This window comes from Hermetia illucens, chromosome 1 (assembly GCF_905115235.1).
Source record: "Hermetia illucens chromosome 1, iHerIll2.2.curated.20191125, whole genome shotgun sequence".
In the NCBI taxonomy this organism is placed as follows: domain Eukaryota; kingdom Metazoa; phylum Arthropoda; class Insecta; order Diptera; family Stratiomyidae; genus Hermetia; species Hermetia illucens.
Genome location: NC_051849.1, coordinates 221,317,989 through 221,336,823, shown reverse-complemented (window position 1 = coordinate 221,336,823; position 18,835 = coordinate 221,317,989). Strand labels below are relative to the sequence as shown.

The window sequence follows — 18,835 nt, the reverse complement described above, 5'->3', positions numbered from 1 at the left end:
TTCTATATTGGCATCGTGTTAAATAAAGTATTGGGTTGGGGAAAACGAAATGTCGTATTTGTGATTGAAATTTGACGCTTTATTTAACATACTTAGAATCATCCGATTTAAGTCAAATATGCGCCATTTTGTTTGTAAACTCATTATCCATTCATTATTGTCCCTTATAAACCCCCCCCCCCCCTCCTTATTTGCAAAAAACTCAAACAGCTAGTTTTTACAAGCCTATTTTTAAGGGCAACTTAGTAGCACCAAGAGCGTTTTGCATAGACCGGAAGAGATGGTAATCACTTGGTGCCAGGTCCGGACTATACGGTGGGTGCGATAGGACATCCCATCCGAGCTCCCGCAGCTTCTGGTGGGTCATCAAAGATGTGTGAGGCCGAGGGTTGTCCTAATGAAACACAAAACGATTCCTATCGATCAATTCTGCTCGCTTCTGGTCAATCGCCTGCTTCAAACGTTCGAGTTGCTCACAGTAGAGGACCGAATTGAGGGTCTGGCTATAGTTGAGCAGCTCATAGTGGATGATTCCCTTCCAATCCCAACAAAGACACAGCAAAACCTTCTTGGCCGTCAATGCGAGCTTGGCGATGGTTTGGGCCGACTTGCCGCGCTTCGACCACGATCTTTTCCATTTGAGGTTGTCATACGTGATCCACTTTTCATCATCAGTCACCATCCGTCTCAAAAATGGATCGGATTCCTTCCGTTTCAGCAGTGCATCGCAGGCGTTGATTCGCTCCCAAACATCCAGCTTTTTGGAATCCAATCTTCTGCAAATGGTTCCAAACGGTTTTATAGTCTATATCCAGTTCCTAGCCAATCGAGCGAATGCATACATGCCGGTCTACTTGTATGATTTCGACGATTTTGTGAGTTTCTACGACTGTTGGCCTACCAGTATCGGGTGTATCTTCGACATCCACTACACCAGAACGAAATCGATCGAACTAACGCTGTGCTGTGCGAATCGTTACAATTTCGGACCCATAAACTTCACAAATTTTCTTCGACTGCCTTCGTTGCATTTTTACCTCTCAGGTAGTAAAAACGTCAAATATGACGAATTTTTTCCTTGGTGGACTCCATATTTGACACGCTATAACTTGAGACTGAAACGTAGGATCACACTGTCAAAGAGACACTTGTAGCACAGATTGTCGTCTTCAAATTGTCGTATAGTATGCCCCGATGCGATAAATACAACACAAGATATGTTTAATTGTCGCCATCTATTGACAAAATACGACATTTCTTTTTCCCTAATCCAATATTATTGAGGGGGTTAACATGCATACTATACGCATGTGAACAACTAATTATCTAATTTTTAAATGTTTGTTAGGTTTGGTTATGAAAAAATATATATATTTAAAATTAGAATTTATAAAACTCCAAAGTAAGAGCGTAAAACAAAAATATTTCCGATGCTGACTTTTCTTTAATTCTTTCGAAGGAAGCATACTTCGTGCCAATATGACCTCAACTCGTTCAAAAACTGCGACAGATCTGTCAATGACTAGTCAAACTCCAAATTTTTAAAATGTGTTTTCTAATTTATAAATACCATGAAACCATGGTATGATTTTCATCCACCATCCACCCAATAGATTTTATCAGACTACAAAGAGAAGAAATCGAACCCTGAGCATCCAATGAAAGAACAGAAACCAAAGCATTTTTTACCACCCTCTGCTTTGGTAATTGTTTTATTTTTCAGCCGATCTTTTTTCAAAAACTTTCAACTTGTTTATTTGTGCACTTGGGATGCTTCCTTGAGAAGGATGCGTTTGAGGAGCAAATGGAAGAATACAATTTATTATTACGACTATACGCCTAGAATCGGGTCTTCAATAAATGCCCGATATACAATTTAACTATCGCGCTAAGCTTTTTCTGAACCTTCTTTTTCAATCTGCTCTGCTCAATGGTCCGCCCCCATTGTCAGGGAACAAATATCTGAATGAACGATGTGATTCCTACAGCGGGGCAAAATATTTATTATACAATTCAAAAATAAAAGCAAAATATAAACTTTTTTTCTTCTTTTCAGAGTACTTTCTACGAACAGATAGAACCGAGAGTTGTATTCTGTAATAGTAACATTAATGAACTTAGCGAAGGAGTTAGCTTCACAATAACCGGGAAATTAGTAGTCAATTGTGAGCGGTAGGTGTTATTACTTTTCAACAAAATCCACTACTAATGCTTGATCATTTACAGATTTTCTGTGAATCTCGTTCTGAATAACCCTACGCGTGATGTCGCGCTACATGTCAATCCCCGTCTACCTCAAAACTATATTGTACGGAACTGTAAAATAAAAAACGTTTGGGGTACGGAAGAAGTGACATCGGCTCTGCCCTTTAGCTTGTCTCGTGGTTCAAAATTCAAAATGCAAATTCTAGTCACAAATACAGACTACCTTATATCAATCAATGGGAAGCATTTCGCATCGTTTCGTCATCGTTTGCCGTTCAATAGAGTAAGGATTATCGAAGTGAAGGGTGATGTAGAGAACGTTAGTGTTGACCAAGATGTTGTTGTAAAATACCCCGAGATCTTACCAACTTCAGCTGCCATCGAAATACCTAGAATATCGGATTCAAAATCTCTCACAAGCGACTATTCTAAAATGGATCCGTCACATTCAACGTTCAAAGAAGTAGAATCTGACTACCCAGTGCCTTTTTACGGCATTTTTCCTGATAGTCTAGTGGATGGGAAGCGATTGCGAATTGAAGGACGCGTAAAAATCCTGCCACATTCATTTTTCATTAACCTGCAACAAGGACAACAAATATGGCCTCATCCAACCATTGCATTCCATTTGAACCCGAGGTTCGCGAATATTGGCGGTAAGCATGTTATTTGTAGGAATTCATGGATTGACGGCAGTTGGGGGCACGAAGAAAGAACCGAGCAACAGACTGATTTTATGCCGGGCCAGCATTTTACCCTAACCATAGTTTGTACAAACTCCACTTATGAAGTGAATTTAAATAGGAGAATAATAGCAGAATATAAGCATCGAGTAGACCCGAAAGTTGTTGATACAATTTATATTCAAGGCGATATCAAATTATGGGATATAGCATTGGAGGATACGCCACCAGCTGTGCTGATATGAGAAGCATTCAGACTGTAGTTACCCAAATGTTCATTGAAGATCTTAGATGTTCTCTCATCGGTCAAATGATATTTGGATACGAGACAGTCGATGTTATTACTTAACAAACTAAGGTGTATGGATTTAAATTACAACGGAATCCAGCCGAATTAATCCTCGACATTAGATCCAAACGAAGACTATATTCGCATCTACCGTTGACGGAAGGGTTACGTGTGAATGGTTTTAACACTCTAATGGAAACGTTTGATATTGTTTTTGTTTTGTCTGTCTGATTGCGAAATACAAACCCCATTATATTTTTATAATTAAATGTCTGCTTAAATATATGTTGTTAACGTGCTTTTCAAAAGTCATGATACTCTTGTTTTTTTTATTTTTAAAGAGGGAGACAATAACCTTATCGAAATTTATAACCAATGCATATAAGTATAAGAAAATTATTCTTGGAAATAATTTCGACATATAAAGCGACCAATTATAGATTGTTATTTACAAGAAATGAAAATAACTCAATAAATGAATTGATATTTACTCCTTTTGTTAGTTGTGTTGTATTGTGTTACGGAAGAGTTTGCTATTCCAATCTATTTTTGGAAAATAAATGGAGAATGATATTTATAACGACATTTTTTTTCACCAATTTAGTTCTTCAGTTGGTAGAATTCCCTTATAATTAGGTGGGTTGCCCTCCTGGATTTTTAACATTGTAATTAGTTTAGAAGCCAAAGTTGGAATGGTCAAATTTGCTTGGATAAACAAGCAATTGTGCTCAAACGTGCCCTAGTGGAGAGAGAGATTCAATCGTCCATTGATCTCCATCGAAATCTCAGAAAAATTCAGGAACGCTAAGGATGGCATTCTATACAATGTGGTCCGTGGTCCAGAATCTCTGCAAAGCAGAATATAGCATGGATGAAGGTGTCCCCATCACACTTTAACGCATAGGGAATGCATCGCATCAGCGCGAAATCTCAAAAAGCCCATCACGATAGATTAGTATATCGAGAACAGATATGCGGTGATAACTTCCAGTTGAAAAGGCGAAAGATGAGGAGGCCAAAGGTAAGAGGGAAATGTACAAAAAAAGCTAATAAGTTCGCAGCAGAGGCTGGACTGGGTGTTCCGCTTCTCTGTCTCATCGACCACAGCTAGAGTAATTATATCACTGAGGATTTAGTTCAAAAGTTGAAAAAGAAAAAAGGCGAAAATCAAGGTCTCCTAGGTGGGCAGAGCTTCAGTCGGAAAGGTTTTGGCCGTGGTTTGTGTTACCCTTCAGTTAGAAGATGGGGCCGAGGTGAGAACAAAAGCTCTGGTGGTAAGAAGAGTGACGTCACCGACTAAAGGATTTATTAAGAAGATCCCGTGATGGATTATGTTTTGCATGTTCCTGCTTTGTCAGGCTCAAATGTCTTGCCGCGGTTGATGCCCAAAATTGCAAAATTATATCTTTGACATTCTTACCAGAATACGTAAATTTTAATTCGTGTATTCCAATGATGTAACCAAGATATGCAGGCAAATATTGTTGCGATTAGAAGACCAGAAAATGTGGAGAGCAAAGCCAGATCAAGGGGATGATTACGTCGCATGGTAGGCCATCCGTACTCTTCATCAGGCGGCAAAGGATATTACTAACAACAAGGGAATCCAAAGGATTGTTAAACATATAACATAGGGCATTCAGCATGAAGAAAGCCTAAAATAATATTCGCAAAATATCGGAAACGTTAGAGAAGACAAAGTTTCCGTTAACAAAGTGGGTGTCCAATAAGCCCCAGGTAATGCAGCATGTTGATGGAAGCAGGCGAATTGAATTATACGTAGAACTCCATAAGTCGGAGGGAAGTATTAAGACATCAGGGTTGCATTAGAGGCCTAAGCTTCGATGTGCGATTGATTTAGGTTGGGTCACATTAGCTATCGAAAACGATTTATTATTGAGTGATGCAAGATTCTGGTTCAGGTTAAGAAACATCAAAGCTGTATGGTGTTATGCACCAACGGAGATTTCCGGTGTAATGGAGCCTTTGCTGTTACGTCGATATAACTTTCCTGGTCGCTTTCGAGGTTTGAATATTCAAATTTGAAATTTCAAATTTTAATCTGGAAGGGAAATTTATCACTGTGGCTGCCCCATGTTTTGGAAGCGCGAGGTCGTGATTCGAATCTTTATTTCGTTGCTGGATTTGTTTTTTTACTTGCCTATCAGGACCAAATCATTTAAAAGTGCGGCTCAGCGAAGTGGGCAGAAAAGGCTATCAAAGATCAAGATGACTGGCCAGAAGAATTGGTAAGGAATCGTCGCAAAAACCCTTCTGAAAAATGCCGCAAATTAACAGTTAGCTAATTATGATCTCCTGATCATAACTGTTGTGAAAGTGCCTATTTCGGATGAACCGCTTTTGGCTTGACTCGTGAGTCAGGGAATGTTGCCATTGTTCATTCAAGTTTGACTCACCTTACTCGTCGAACCCTATTGGTGCGATGCGAAAAGCGGAAAGGGTCGGCAATTTTGGAGTTTCCTCATACTTCGACGGTTTCATCTCCAACAAGGGATTTTCGCTTGGACAAACCTGGCCGGGTACGGCCGACACGAGTGGAAAAATTAAGGACCGACGACGGAACGAGGGCAGCGGGAAACCAGCACATAAGCAACAGGTTGGGAAATCATGACGGAAGAAGTTTAAGAGACGCGGCACAAAAAAGAAGCAAATTGTTTCTAATCGAACCACTACGCTCTCTGACATGCAAATAATTTAGGACGAAATTCAAGTCTCTAAAATCTAACGAGACTCACAATGTCCGATTTACCCGGTTATAATCGTGAGTAAAATTTGCCTGTTTTACACAATAAGTGCGTCCTCTCAATCGGGGAAGACATACATGTATCCGATTATTACAAATCTGTTCTTTCCAGTCACTTCAGTCTTCTGTACAGATTCAAAATTTTGATTTGTCGCAAATATCATGATGAACGTTTAATCAAAATGTTTCGATTTTGTTTCAGGCTTCGGGACCACCTAAGATTTCAGTGTATTGTTGATCATTTGGTGGTCAAGGCGTAGGTCCCAGGGCGAAACGTGGAATGGAGCATAACACCTGGGAAACGCCTGCTGAATCAACACCGTTTCCACGTCTATTTCCACCTCCACGGGATGACCGCTGGGAACTCTTTCTTAACGAAAAGTTGCAGAGAGAGAAAGATAAAGGCGAGTCTCCCACACCTAAAAACGGGACAAATTGTACCAACTGGTCCTCCAGGTTGGGGGTTGGGTACGGCTGACAACCCTACATGGAAACCCAAAGTTACGAAGCCACAGAAGAAGCCTCGGAAGAGAAAGAAGCAACTACACCATATATTATAGCAGCCATCCAGTAAACCATATGCTCGGAGTAGGTTTCTTAGTCAGCAGAAAAATGAAACCCACTGTTATCGGCTTTGAAAATATAAGCGAAAGACTATGCACTCTGCGTTTCCGAGGCAAATTTAGAAATATGAGCCTCCTACAGAGGAGACTGCAGAGAAAAAGGATACCATCTACGAGGCAGTTAAGCGGACCCTCGAAGCCTGATATCAAAATCATACTTGGAGATTTCAACAGTCAAGTAGGTACGCTTTCAGGCAATAGGTCGGCTCACATAGCTTATATGGGGATAGCAATGATAACGGACTGCGGATTATTTACTTTGCAGTATCGCACGAAATGGTTGTTGAAAGTACCTGGTTTGCGCGGAAGACGGTCCACAAACATACGTGGGCCTCTCCAGATGGGACCACTTTCAGCCAAATTGACCACGTGCTGTTTGACGCCGGCACCTCTCAGCCTTTATGAATGTCAGAACATATAAGGGGGCCAAGGTAAAACTGAACACGAGAGAGAATTCGGTATCCCAACGAAATTAATAAGACTGGCTAGGCTGAACCTGACCAATGTGCGAGGCCAGATAAAAGCAGCAGGATCACTTTCGAGACCATTCAACATCAACAACGGTCTAAGACATGGGGATGCCTTATCATGCGTCCTCTTCAACCTAGCCCTGGAGAAAGTGATTCGCGATGCAGAAGTAAATGCAAGAGGCACCATCCTCTTCAAGTCCCCCCAACTACTGGCGATATTGACATTATGGGAAGAACAACCCAAGATGTACAGTTTACCTTCATACAGATCGAGCAGGCGGCGCGAGATCTCGGATACATGGTGGCAACGTTAGCGCCAAAAACCAAAAAACGCACAACATCGAATTGCACTGGTTAAACGCAAACAATAAAGATAGGAGACTACAACTTTAAGACCGTTGAAAATTTCTCCTATCTAGGGTCGAAAATCACAATCGATAACAGCTATGACGATGAAATCCGCGCATGGTTGTCGGCTGCCAACAGAGCCTATTTCAGGTTACAAAAGCTGTTTCGCTCGAAACGCCTCACCATAGGGTCAGAGCTCTTACTGTACAAGACAATGATCTTGCCAGTCCTTATGTCTTCCTCGGAACCCTGGGTTCTTAGCATAAAAAATTGCAAACTCTTGGCCCCGTTCAAGAGAAGAATCTTCCGAAGAATTTTTGGCCCCCTACATGAGGATGGAAGATCCCGTAGCCTGTATAACGACGAAATCTATATACCACGACCGTCAGGTTGTGGATAAAATCCGGCTCAACGGGTTGCGGTGGGCGGGTCACTTAATCCGTATGAATGACGATGATCCAGCCCGGAAAATCTATAAGGGCAATATTTATGGTAGAAAAAGAAGAAGAAGAAGAAGAAAAGAACAATTAGGTTGAAATGGGCGGCCTAGGGCCATCATATCATCTGGCTCCTCATGAAGGAGAAAGGAAGACGGGGGCCACTCGTCGCCTAGATGTCCCAATCGGCTCAGAGCTGATCCTTTCCCCCATCCATTCCTGGCGCGTTATGTTATTTTTTGTAAGTTAGTCCTCTCCCTTATTGGGCCGTTTGGTGTTTTAGCTCCTTTAGGAACGAAATCTTCAGTGGTATTACTCCGCCTCGAAACTTTACGTCTCTAATAGAGTTTACCCCGGGTGGGTTTAGTTTTGTTGACTCCTGAGTGAAGGCATGTGATAAAATCTGTGTCCTGACAGGGAGATAATATGTTAGGACCAAGAACCCCGGCCCACATCTCGCCGAACTGCCAGCATTCGCGTTAGCTCCAGCACGTGCCGATTGGTTCCATATATTATCTCGCGCAGTCGGTGTTCAAAACTGGCAAACCTGTTAGGGGAGTTTGAGTGGTCGACAGCCTTGGTGACCGTGTTGGAACCAAGGCGATGCAACGCTGAACTCTCGTCGTAACATTGCGCTGCCGTACCGTAGGAAAGTACGAGAAGTTCCAAGTAGTGTGTGCCGTGACAAAAGGTAGAATATACTGCAAATAAAAGCACCTTATACTGCACCAAGAAATAGTTGGCAAATGGTCGTAGGCCTTCCAATAGTCCTGTGAGGGACGTTACGGTAGGCTTCTCATTTACAATGATGAGCAGCTGAGGAGGTGGAAGGAATATTTCACCACGATTCTGAATCTTATAATATCTGTTGAAGTTCCACCAGTGGTGGCAAGCCACGATGACTTGTGGATACATATAGAGTATAAATAGTGGGAGAAAGTTTCTTCCCAATTGGTTTGGTTCACCAACAAGGATTCCTCCGATGACGGACAAAGTTAAGCAAGTTGGGTAAATAACAATCACAATCATTTCTCGTGAGTGAACCTATGATTTCTCAATGGAGAAGAGGATTACTAGCAATCATTTATAATGTTTGTTCCTTTTCAAGTTGATATAAAAATTTTAGTACTCACGGTTATGTTTGCATATTGTGTGAATTGTGTCTCATCTTAGGGTGAAAGTATTTCATGGAACCACCAATCGTAATAACTCAATTTTCTATTTATATTGAAAGAATTGCATTAACTTTCCGCGGCTATATCCTTTTAAGTTAAAATGCATCAATTCTGGCTTAATTTTGCAGAAACAACTATTCTCGAAGTTTACCCATTCCGCGCCCAACACCTAGCTGCGATGGCCGGCATCAGATTTCGTCAACCCGTGGGCTGTCATTGCGATGATTGCCGGGAATGATTTATGTAAACCTCGCACTGATCAAACTTCATCATTTCGATCCTCATGGCCGTTATCGTTTAATAATTTAATCACTACCACCGCTGTAACCGCGCTTGGGAGTATCAAGTGGAGACAGAGGTCACTTTTTGCAGCGCAAGCTGTATTCGACTTTGAATTCGATTTGACAGTTTTCAGTTAACACTGGATTCCATCGAGCTGGTCTCGTTCCTCAATTTCGAGTTATTGTTCCTACTCAGAGGCTATGGAAGTATTTGAGTATAATAAAAGTCTGCTCACACGGCTTGAGGAGGCCACGGAAGTACTAAATTGCACAAGTTCCCGCGTTGGAGCTTCCGATGTCGCCTCGCAATGGGCCTACTACATTGAATGTTACGTTGAACCCTCAGGTAACATGGGAAAACCGTCCGTTCCGATGTGAAATATAAGTTGTTTGTGTTATTTGCAGGGTGGCAAGCACTATGGGCGATGCCCAGGCTGATCTGCGAGGAACTCGACATCAAGTACCCGACAACGGTCTACGGAGTGGTTGACGAAGTGCTTTCAACGGACCTAACTGCAGTTTTCACAGTTCTTGCCGTCGATGAAGTAATTGAACTGCCCAAAAACCAAATAGTGAACCTGATAGATCTGTGGCCGGTCAAGAACCAAGAAAACATCGAGCTAAATGCAGAGGTTACAGCAGACTGCCTCGATAAGCTAAGGTAATCGTTCACTGGACCCAGATGTTCGCATTGAGAAGTTCAATCTATTTCTCGTTTAGATTTTTCTACAACCACATCTGGATGCCATGGGATAATGACTGCGACGATGACATAAACTGGACGGAGAAGCACCTGCAGTCTCGGATACGCTTTTACTTCGACTTGAAGCGGAAAGACATGAGGCGTTGTGTGGCTGCGCACATCCGGACGCTTATCGTTGAGGCAAAGTACATCCAAAGCAAAAGAGAATATCTCGAAATGGACCTGAGCGACAAAGAAGATGATGTGGAAAGTGATCAGCAACTGGATGATTCGCAAATCACGGATCTAATGCGTTTGCACTTCCGCCTGACCATGATCAAGAGCCAATTCGAAATGCTCGAGAACCCGATGTTGAGGAGAATCTACGAAAATATTATGTTCGACGATCATAAGTACTTGAAACACGCCCTGAAGTTGGAGAAGAAGGAACTGCGACGTTCACTGGAAGGCGAGAAGGCAAAGGCGTACATTGTTACGCAGCTGCGTACGTTGACGGAGCAGCTCAAATACCTAGAAAAGGCTCAGGAAATCATCGAACCCGGAAAGTGCGTGCAAATGAGCAAGTCACTGAAGGTATGTATTCTGCCTTTCCACCGCCCTCGTCTCTTTAACTCTTCTTGGTTTTAGGACGTTCTTGACTTCTGCAATCCATCGGACCACATCTATCTTCCGCCAGGCGTTCATATCATGTCCTTCCTAGAATATTTTAACGATAATGGCTTGATTTGCGGCTTAACCACTGATATCAGTTACAACAATCCAGAATATTTCGCAGCTACACCCCAAGAACACGATGTGATTGTAACTACCCAAGACTCGGACAGCATCCTTTTGATATTTGATGGGAATTTCACAATAAAGAATGTAATCCTCGATTGCAGAACTGCTCGCTGTGGAGCTATGGTAAAAAATGGCACCGTCACCTTCGAGAATTGTCTTATAATAGGCGATGGAAAATCGAGTACGAAGCATGGAATAACCGTTTGCAATGAGGGGAAGCTGATTTTGAACGGATGCTTGATTAGAGATGTCGCTCAAGGAATAGTTCTGCGGGACGATGCCACGGTGCATATGAAAGACACAAATGTGTTCAACTGTCGTTACGGCCTGCAAGTGGAGGACGGCACTGAAGTGAAGTTCGACAAAGTCTCTTTTGTGGGTACGAAGTACTGCGGGATCTATTATCTTACGAATTGTCTCAACAACAAAGTAGAAGAGCAAACCATCGTACACGACGAGCTCTATTCAATGAAAAAGTGAGTTTTCTGTCCAGTCATTTTTCACGACAAATTTTTGAAAAATTGCTTTGAAATTCTTCAGTGATTTGTGCGAAAGTCTTCCGTGGTCAGGAGATTGTACATTCGAGAACGCTAGCCGGAATGTGGTGCTTATCAACAAGCAAGCAAGTCTGGTCTCAGGACATGTAGCAGATGTAATATCGGACAGCATGGAAGATGTAAGGTTTTGCTCGTTTCAAAATGGAGACGATAGTGGCGACTTTCATATGAGCGAAGAGAATGAAGTTATTTGTGTCGACAACGACGATTCAATTGTGTTGATTGAGTAATGACTGAAGATCGTCAATTTGTTTCGGTTAAAATAAATTAAGAGTTCAACATTTCATCTCAAATGGACATCATTTCTTAATGTTTTTCGGTTGTATTGTGCTTGTTCGTCTCATATGAGTTTCGTCACAAAATTGGCTAAATATTTGTAAGTGAGGATTTGTTTCATGTTGGGCGAGCCTTATGGAATTTGTCCTATTAACTTTTATGTTGTTTTTGTCTTCCGTAGAGTTACGTAATGAATGCGCACTAGTTTGAAATTACCAGAACCATTCGCTATGAATATTGGAGCTCTTCCACTACAATTCAATACTCAACGAGCAAGAGTCATTATGAAGAGATGTTTTTATCAACAGAAGCCTGATATTCTTCTCGTCTTAGCTTTGATTTTGATTTTTTTCTAAATTTCAATCTCGTGCTTGTAGCGCCTTTACATGTGTACATTAGCTTTACTGTTACTGCTTTAATTGTTTTATATATTTGATAAATAAATGTGCTAAGCAATTGTGTCTTAAATCCTCTTTAAATAAATTATTCAAAATACCAATTCGAGGGGTCAAAATGAAATAAATTCGTCTCAGGTGCGCTGGCTCCTTTTAGACCTAGTTTTGCAGTTTTGTAAAGAAATATCGAGTCTGCGGTAATACAGTTCATAAATTGAAGTTTGGCAACGTTTTGTGTTCAACCGAACCGCTGAACGTAAAAAACATTTTTGACGTTGACTTTCTGACATTTCCATTGTGATCAATCTGGATGTGCTGGAGAAGTTGTTTATCGGAACAGAATATTGGAGAAGACTAGTTGACAGTGGCCGTGGTTTAATTAACAACGATTAATTAAGAGAAAATGTCGGGATCTGCATTGCAAGTAGATGAGAATTTCGATGGTGGAGAGGTGAGTAATGACGCGGGGTCCTGGTTTTGAAGCAACAGAAATATTTCTATTTGGTTGTCCTTTTACGTTAATTACTAGATTATTATCAAACGCATTTTCCTTGGGGTCTCAGATGGCTAAAAATTAGGAAATCCCTTTAAAACTGAATCCCTTGCAGCCTCATGTCTATGTTGTTCCATCTTACCTGCATGGAACTGCAAAATTAAATGATATCTTAGCGAGGTAGAGATCTACACAACTTAGACCAATTTCCCTCATTTCTGTGTTTGCTAAAATTATTAACTGCATCGCCAAGGACAGACTGATGGCTTTTGTTGAAGACCGACAGCTGCTACCACCCAGCTCCTATGCTTATCCACTGCCTCTCGCATCAACGACTGTCTTTTCAACATCTCCGTTGCCAAATACAAGGGTCTTTATGTACAAGCCGTTTCCTTCGAGATAAAAAATTCCTATGAAAGTGTTCATGTATCCATCATGGAAAGCATCCTTAGAGATTTTCATTTTCCTACCAATCTGTCTGTCTGGATCATCAGATTTCTCTCACGCAAGAAGCTAATCGTTGGTGATGAGACCACTGAAGTTTTCATTGGGATTCCCCAAGGTTGCGCTCTCAACATTTAAACTCACTCTCTTCAATCCAAAACATCCAACGACACTAACATATTTCAATATGGAGATGATTTCTTTGTTACTGCAACTGATCACACGGAACTGGAGGAGTGCGCGAGGCTAAAAGTACCCCTCAATCAGGACAAATCCAAAACAATTTCCTTTAAAAAATCTCGTATAAAGCCTCTAAATCTCAGGGTCAATAACACCGTTCTTGAGCACGTTGACTCCATTCTAGGCAGGATCATCAGTAGTTCGCTCGCCCTCAAGGGTCACACGGATGATGTGTCTTGCAAAGTTAAAAAGGCCGCTGGTGCTCTCGGATTCGTCTTGAGTCTCTCAGCAGGTCTTCTATCCAGGCAGAGTCTAAGGATCTATAGAAGCATCATCGACTATGCAACGACCTCCACCTTGCTTGCCCTCAAATATATCGTAAGTTATGAATCTCAAATCTTTAGTTTCCACACAGCTCAAAACTTGTCTGGGTCTTACAAGAACTACCCCCTTCCAAGTGGCGTTTGCCTTGACGGGTTAACCGCCGCCTCAGCAGAGAAAGCTTCTGCTAGCCGAAAAGGAACTTATTAGATTCAAAGTCGAATGTCCTAACACTTTCCTAACGGCCTAGGAAAATCCAGATGCAAAATATTATCTTTCAAAAGTCTACAAAAACTTTCAAACTTTCTTTGATCGGCTAAAGGTCAATGTATCACCCAGCCCCTTGCCGAAATTACTCATTCAAACCAATTACGGTCTAGCTAGGGCATGTGAATTGCACTCATCGTTCCTGCGTAGGCAAGGTTTCACCCTTGTTCCAACTGATGCTGTCCATTCTCGACTTAAAATTCCATGCGCCTGCACCTTTCCGGACCTGAACCCTAACAGTCGCTTCATTTTCAACAATGTCTCCATCATCAAAGCGGAATTATTTGCCATTGTTCAAGCCATCACCTTAGGACATCAAAGAGAGATTAGCAAACTTGCCACAATCACCGATGCTCTTCATGCCTGCGTCCTTCCAGTTCACTTCCTAGCCCAAAACATTCACCAAGTTCAACTTTGAACTTTGAGCAAATAATTCTTCTGTGGTGCCCTGCGCACTGCGGGGCACCCTCAATGAAATCGCTCATCAAATCGCCACCAGCTGAAATGTGTAAAGCACCACGCTGAATATTCCCTATGCGCCTACAGAGCTTCTGGCTGGAACAGTTATTTTCAAGGGTAGATTATTTGCTGGGCTATTTCCCACTCTACCAGTTTTGACTAGTGAACTCTCCAACCCTCCTTCGGGAGCTGAGGAGAAAACCCTAAATCGGCTTAGGTCTGGTCACACGTACAGCAAACCATGAAAATCATAGAATCAGACCTCTGTGATGAATGCAAGGTTACTGAATCCAGTGATCATCTAACCTTTCGTTGTCTCAAATATGCTCAGGTCAGGACCAAATATCGCTGGAGTAAGTCCTTTTCGTCGCATCACATGCTGCAAATGGGGACCAACAGCAGCACAGGGAGTTAATCAATTTTCTGATGGAAACAAAGATAACCCATTGTGATTTAATTTCTTTTCTTCTTCGTTTAGCTTCCAACTCTTTCTCAGCAATTTTGTCTTTCCGCACTAATACGTGTTCTGCGGCAACGCTAACAGACTCCAGCTGTAGTCTGTGAGGCCGCTCTCGGTCCGGCAGCATGGAAAATGCAGAAAAAAAAAATCGAAGGCACACGCGGGAGATCCCACTGGATATGCAGAATGACGAGGTCAGAGTAAATCTCTGCGCCCCTCAAGAAACCGATTTCATCAGCTTAAACGTAAAAGTAAAATTGCCAAAAAAGAACGTAGATCCATCAGAACAGATCTATCTCCCCAAACCACAAGCTACAAAAACCCAACCCAACACTGGCCCAGAAAAAAGAATACTCCATACTTAAAGATGATTTGCCCAAGATCCCAGCTAATAGTACGACCGAAATCACCCTTTATGAGCTAGATACGCCCAGGAAAAACATCCGTGTATCAATTGCTAGAATTGCACTGTAAGATAATAAAAAGTTGAGCCTTGACGGGCTTAAAGTGTTTCGAATTAACAAGAAGTCCTAATATCAAAGGTAGTCAAGTTGTTATCAGGCTTTGTCCGTGTGAAAGGGCTGTTTGACAAGACAGGTCACGCGCATTCCTTTAACCAAAACGCTAACGTGAACACCCCGCTTCTTAAGACATTCATACGACAAAACTTTGTATACAGATTTGGCATCATAAAAAGAGTGCCTCTAGCCTTCACGGAAAAAGAGATCCGGAGGGGCGCTCCGTTAAAATTGCCAGGGTTACAAGACTGAACAGAAGAAATCTTGATAACCTCCAAAAATGTATCCCCTCAACTACTGTAAAATTGGCTCTTCATGGATCCAAAATTCTAGAATGCACCGTGTTTGGTTACACCCGCGTGGCAGTGGAGCACTTCATCCCTAAACTTAGACATTTAAATGTAAGCGCCTAGGCCTTGAGTGCAGGCATAATGCTCTTTTTACTTGAGACTTCAACGCCCGCTCAAATTACGCTGGTGATTATTACACTTTGACCAAGGGCCGTGCCCTCGAGGAGGTTATCGGCAATTCCATTTTTGTCTGCTCAACCATGGTAAACCGACCTTTTTCAAATCCCTTGCGGGGCCAAACCCCACAGGCCCTGTCCCTGACATCACAATTTCAAACTCAGTAGAAATCGAACCGAACTGTTAGGGAGGCCAAGAGAAAATTCTGGCATCTCAGACTGCAAATCTTCTAAAGATTTCTGGAGTTAGATCAACCGGCCTAACACCCTTCAGAATCCAAAGGAGCATCTCGATGCTTGGGATGACATTAAATGCCTTCAGATTCTGAAACTTATAAAATGACACTATAACAATATCCTTCCCTTTGACTAAGGTGATCCCCTTCGCCTCCCAACCGTTTTCCCTGCAAGAATTTTAGGAGGTTCTTGACAGACATAAAAAGCACTCTGTGCCAGCAACGCACGGGATCATCTACACCTATGTCCAGTGACTGAACCAATTCTGGAAGCATTAAAAGATATATGGTTATCTCGGAATATACCAGATGATTGGGGTGAGGTTAAACTAGTCCCGATCGCTAAGAAGGGAAAATCTCAAAAGAATATCAACGATTTTAGGTCGCTCTCCCTCAATATTTTCTCTAAACTAACAAAAGTCATGGTTAAATTCAGGCTTGCCGTGGTTCTTGAGGATCTCCGTCTGCTCCCAAAGAAACGCTTTACGTACAGGAGACACAAGTCCACTTCCTCTTGTCTCAATCACTTGCTAGCTCACAGCGCCATTGAAAGAGTCACAAAAAACATGTTATTGGCCTATCCCTGGACATCAGTTAAGGCTACGGGAAGGTGGGCCTGTCCCTCCTCATAGGAATCATGGCGGACATGAATCTTTTCCCTGACATTGTCCTGATAAAAAATGGCATTCCCCACGGGTTTGTCCTTAGCCCACTAATCTTCAAAGTTTATACGACCCCTCTTCACACGAAATGCTCCAGCAAAGTGGAAATTTTTCAATACGCTGATGATTTCTTAATTATTGCCTCTGATGACTCCCGAGAGGATGCAGAAAACACTCTTCGATTACAGGCGGGTCGTTTCATAAATCAGTGTAACTTCCTGTCAACCTAGAGAAGTCCTGTACAATTGCGTTTGATGGTTCTCGGTTCGATGTATTCAGGCTCAACATCAATAACGTATATCTTGGACAGAAAAAATCAATCACCTTCCTGGGAAGTGTCATCACTGCCTCTCTGGCAGTCAAGGAGCACATTGAATACATCTCGGACAAGGCCAAGAAGAGGACCAGGGTCATAAACTTTGTCACGGGGGCTAGTTGGGGACTCCACCCTACTGAAGCTCTCAAGCTGTTCAGAGGGATTGCCAGACCGATCCTTCACTATGCTTGAATCTTTGAATTGATGCTCTCACTGCTGCCTCCCCCAGGCGCTGTCTTGGCCTCATGAGGCCCTCTCCAATACATGTCATTTTTCCGCAAACTGGCGAACCTCTTTCCTTTTACAGGCAAACTTTATTAGCAGTCAGAGAAATTCTCAATGCCAAAATGTGGAACCCTTCCTTTTCTGCCCTCATCAGCAATCAAACTATAAAGTATGCCCAAGCTAAAGAAAATCCGAATTATCACTGACTCCCTTCAGGCCATAAAAGCCCTTATTAACAGAACCTCAGTAAATTATCTGGCGGCTGCCCGGGCCCATGATGAAATGAGAAAAGGTCGTCTGGAAGAAGTGCTCACACGCTGGGTCCCTGGGCATAGCGGACGTTTTTACAACATAATCGAGGATGATTTCTCTGATGTCTGGCAATTAACACGTTACAATATTCTTGCTGAATGGAACGAGGCTTCCAAAATCACTTCCCTAGATAAAGATAAACTGGCAGTGTGGTTGATAAATTGTAGTTACTAGCTAGAGGATTGATGTCACTTGCCATATGAATCATGATTCGTTATCAAAACCGATTCTAACCAGAAAAAACGTCTCCCTTTCCCTGACGATCTTGATATGTCGAGCGACAATAACACGTATGGGTTGGCTTCATTATAACCAGTGAACCTGGAAAATTGTCCAATAGGTCGTATATCCACAAATTAAGGTAGGTTATGGGCAGGTGGGAAGGACGAGATGGATTACAACCCAGAATTGAAAGCTACAGTATAATAGAGTTCTTCCATGCATGATAACTAAAAGGATCGACTGATGTTTTAACGATTAGCGGTCTCCGCCCGTCAGCGATCTGTGGCCAAGCATTTGTTAGAGCTCGTGCTGAAGTGCTTTTTACAGCCGGATTGAAGATCAATATAAAAAAAACTACTCTCAGTCTAGCGAGTTATTGCACTCCTGCTATTTGCGTCAATGGGCAGAATAACGAACGCATCATTATATATTTCTGTCATGTTGCTCTGTTCCAACGAGTGGATCTTCCTAGAAATATGTGGCGTGGAACAGGCGGAGAGTGGACTTGAAACACATTGCCGGAAAACGGCCGTGACTGGGCGTCAGCCATACATAAAAAGCAATCAAAGAAAAGTTCTTATTGTTTCTTTTATTTATTATCAAAATTGATAAAACTCATTAATATCATTTGGTCCTGCCAATGGAATTCATTTCTATATTCTGTTTCAGTTCGACGAAGACGAGCTAGGTGAGGTACAAATTCAAACTTCAGCTGGTCGCAAAAGATTATTTAGCAAAGAACTTCGTTGTATGATGTACGGATTCGGAGATGATAAAAATCCTTATACTGAAAGTGTTGATCTCCTGGAGGACCTTGTTATTGAATACATAACCGAAACAACTCATAGGTTTGTTCACTTAAATTGCCCCACATTTTGCAAAATTCTTAAATGAGTAAACTTGCTTACAGAGCCATGGAGATAGGTCGTACTGGACGAGTTCAAGTAGAAGATATTATTTTCTTGGTGCGAAAAGATGCTCGAAAATACGCTCGTGTAAAAGATTTGCTGACAATGAACGAAGAATTGAAGAAAGCCCGCAAAGCGTTCGATGAAATTAAATATGTTGGTATGTGAATTGTTTATTGAATGAAATTGTTAAATAGAAATCAATTTGATTTATTTTCAGGTAACGAGGCTAAGCTTAAATGACATACAAAAAAGGATAACTTGTATTTTAGGTAGCAGCACTATTTTCTGTTTATTTGAACATTTTATTAAATCAATATTTTAAGGTTTAAAATAAATTTCGTAATATTTACGTATTCA

At 41.8% G+C, this 18,835-nt stretch overlaps 3 protein-coding genes across 9 annotated transcripts in view; all 3 read left to right on the top strand.

Moving 5' to 3' along the window:
• Positions 1 to 3,754, top strand: part of LOC119649846 (galectin-9-like) — a 39,686-nt gene extending 35,932 nt beyond the window's left edge. For 5 of the 6 annotated variants that reach the window (XM_038052227.1, XM_038052202.1, XM_038052217.1 and 2 more), the window contains 2 exons: positions 2,057 to 2,172; positions 2,227 to 3,754. In XM_038052227.1, coding sequence (XP_037908155.1) covers positions 2,057 to 2,172; positions 2,227 to 3,133 — 1,023 coding nt within the window. In that variant the 3' untranslated portion in view covers positions 3,134 to 3,754. Of the gene's footprint in view, positions 1 to 1,505; positions 1,704 to 2,056; positions 2,173 to 2,226 lie in introns of those variants that run through there. The other variant, XM_038052235.1, reaches the window with a different exon arrangement.
• A 5,591-nt stretch (positions 3,755 to 9,345) lies between these two features.
• LOC119646725 (protein nessun dorma) lies at positions 9,346 to 12,059 on the top strand. Of its 2 annotated transcripts, none has more exons than XR_005248765.1 (6): positions 9,346 to 9,621; positions 9,681 to 9,936; positions 9,996 to 10,551; positions 10,606 to 11,234; positions 11,299 to 11,691; positions 11,773 to 12,059. XR_005248765.1 is itself a non-coding variant. In XM_038047304.1 (6 exons), the coding sequence occupies exons 1-6, from the start codon at positions 9,477 to 9,479 to the stop codon at positions 11,794 to 11,796; spliced, it is 1,746 nt and encodes a 581-aa protein (XP_037903232.1). In that variant the 5' UTR covers positions 9,349 to 9,476; the 3' UTR covers positions 11,797 to 12,059. The 2 variants fall into 2 exon arrangements, 1 of the variants encoding a protein (XP_037903232.1); XM_038047304.1 differs by having other exon boundaries at positions 9,349 to 9,621; positions 11,299 to 11,434.
• A 196-nt stretch (positions 12,060 to 12,255) lies between these two features.
• On the top strand, positions 12,256 to 18,835 carry LOC119646726 (transcription initiation factor TFIID subunit 13). Its single transcript, XM_038047306.1, has 4 exons — positions 12,256 to 12,437; positions 18,237 to 18,415; positions 18,478 to 18,635; positions 18,696 to 18,835. Exons 1-4 carry the CDS (start codon positions 12,390 to 12,392, stop codon positions 18,716 to 18,718), a joined length of 408 nt encoding a protein of 135 aa, XP_037903234.1. The 5' UTR covers positions 12,256 to 12,389; the 3' UTR covers positions 18,719 to 18,835.